General features: G+C 46.1%; 1 protein-coding gene across 2 annotated transcripts in view; it reads left to right on the top strand.

The window, feature by feature from the left end:
- prkg1b (protein kinase cGMP-dependent 1b) overlaps positions 1-2,500 on the top strand; it is a 23,471-nt gene that overhangs the window by 1,311 nt on the left and 19,660 nt on the right. For both annotated transcript variants that reach the window (XM_035612732.2, XM_035612730.2), the window contains exon 2: positions 1,853-2,019. In XM_035612732.2, coding sequence (XP_035468625.1) covers positions 1,853-2,019 — 167 coding nt within the window. The remainder of the gene's footprint in view (positions 1-1,852; positions 2,020-2,500) is intronic.

A 2,500-nucleotide genomic window follows, 5' to 3' on the forward strand; every position in this document is an offset into this window, starting at 1 on the left:
AGTTTGTGTTGAACAGTGCGAGTCACTTCTAAGGTTCAGACTGTCCAGCGGTGAATTCAACCTTCAGTGTAGTGAACACGACCTCTCTGCTGCAGAGATGCAACAATCAGTCGATTCATTAATTAGTCGAACGATTAAAAATGAGACATTTTAATAAAAAAGTAATTAAGGTACGTGTTGACCCTTCTCTGGACTGTCTTGATGGAACCTGGTGTCATGATGGAACCTGGTGTCTTGATGGAACCTGGTGTCTTGATGGAACCTGGGGTCTTGATGGAACCTGGTGTCTTGATGGAACCTGTTGTCTTAGTGGAACCTGGTGTCTTGATGGAACCTGGGGTCTTGATGGAACCTGGTGTCTTGATGGAACCTGTTGTCTTAGTGGAACCTGGTGTCTTGATGGAACCTGGGGTCTTGATGGAACCTGGTGTCTTGATGGAACCTGTTGTCTTAGTGGAACCTGGTGTCTTGATGGAACCTGGGGTCTTGATGGAACCTGGTGTCTTGATGGAACCTGTTGTCTTAGTGGAACCTGGTGTCTTGATGGAACTTGGTGTCATGATGGAACCTGGTGTCTTGATGGAACCTGGGGTCTTGATGGAACCTGGTGTCTTGATGGAACCTGGTGTCTTGATGGAACCTGGGGTCTTGATGGAACCTGTTGTCTTAGTGGAACCTGGTGTCTTGATGGAACTTGGTGTCATGATGGAACCTGGTGTCTTGATGGAACCTGGTGTCTTGATGGAACCTGGGTTCTTGATGGAACCTGGTGTCTTGATGGAACCTGGTGTCTTGATGGAATCTGGTGTCTTGATGGAACCTGGTGTCTTGATGGAACCTTGTGTCTTGATGGAATCTGGGTTCTTGATGGAACCTGGTGTCATGATGGAACCTGGTGTCTTGATGGAACCTGGTGTCTTAATTAAGAGTCTTAATATTTGAAGTTGATGACAATACTTTTTTGATCGTATGAATGATGATATTATTAAATCACTGGATTCTGCTTTAAACCCTGCTGCTCTTTACGAGCATAATTTCTCAGAGCTCAGTATCATATCATGTTTTTCTTTCTGTCTGCGTCGACAATAACAACCACTGTGTCGGTTTTGAATCCGTGTGGTCTTCCCACACATACACCTACACACACACGCACACACACACACACACACACACACACACACACACACATAAATGCAGCTGACAGGGTTTCATTTACCATCCCACCACTTCTCTCTGTCAGCATCCTGCCGCTTGCCTGTGTGTGTGTGTGTGTGTGTTTGTGTGTGTGTTATTTTAAAACATGTGGTGTGTGCGTCGGCGGTGAACTCCCACCAGCTCTCTGCCGTCTGCTGGAACGTTCCACAGCGTTTTCAGTTCATCACATCAGAAGTTAATGATGGAGTGAAACTCACAGATCTGCAGCTGAGACTGTCATGTCGTCAAGAGTTCAGAACGTTTGTCCTGTTTCCACTCAGAGTTTTTATATTTGGAGTTTGGAGTTATTAATTTCTAAATATATATAAAACTGGACAAATTCTCGAGCATTGAAATGATTTTTGTGACAGACAAAATTACGTTTATCCACGTGTTCTCATCACGGCTGCCTCGCGTGTCCTGTCGTTTCAGTTGTTCACGTGTTCAGAACCCACATGACCAGCAGGGGCAGTGTAGAGGCAGGACCCATGATCCTCTGCTGACGTCAGGTCACTTTGTCCCTCAGAGGCTCCCGTAGCGTTTCTTCACTTCACGCCACGTCTCGTTGTTTTACGAGTATGTTCGCTGTGCTCCTCGTCTCCATGACGAGTTGATTGACAGGAGGCTGTGATAACCCCACCCCCTCTCCTCCTGTCAGGTCCAAGGAGCTGATAAAAGACGCCATCTTGGACAATGACTTCATGAAGAACCTGGAGCTGTCCCAGACCCAGGAGATCGTGGACTGCATGTACCCGGTGGATTATGGGAAAGACGCCTGCATCATCAGAGAGGGCGACGTGGGCTCGCTGGTCTTCGTGATGGAAGGTGAGGAGACAAAAACTCTTTTTAACAAAGTTACGGTTTCATTAGACGGAATCTGAGTCGTCCTGACTTGTTTTTAGACTCAGATTTGTTTTGGTTTTCAAAGTTTTTCTAAAATTTAATCTTTTTGCCTGTTAGACTTTTACTTAGAAGGATCTTGGTGGATTTGTTTCACTGAACTGAAATGATCCGTTAGTTTTTTATGAAGACATGAACCTGTCTTCGAGGCTCCAACAGGAAACTGTTGACTTGTAGCTCGTGGTTTATTCAGCGAGTTGAGACGTGGATCATTTGAGGATTTAATAGTTGGAAGGAAGCGAAGCAGCTCAGAGACCTTTTCTTTTTACCGAGCAGCAGTGAGAGTTTTTCGAGGCTCTGAGCTGAAAGAGCTCAGTTCGACCTTTCGGACGCAGGTTCCTCAGCTGCTGGTCTTCGTCCAGGAACGTGTGCGACTGCTGGCGTGTTACATCACGTGTCAGAACGC

This window comes from Scophthalmus maximus, chromosome 16, assembly GCF_022379125.1.
Source record: "Scophthalmus maximus strain ysfricsl-2021 chromosome 16, ASM2237912v1, whole genome shotgun sequence".
NCBI classification, from domain to species: Eukaryota; Metazoa; Chordata; class Actinopteri; order Pleuronectiformes; family Scophthalmidae; genus Scophthalmus; species Scophthalmus maximus.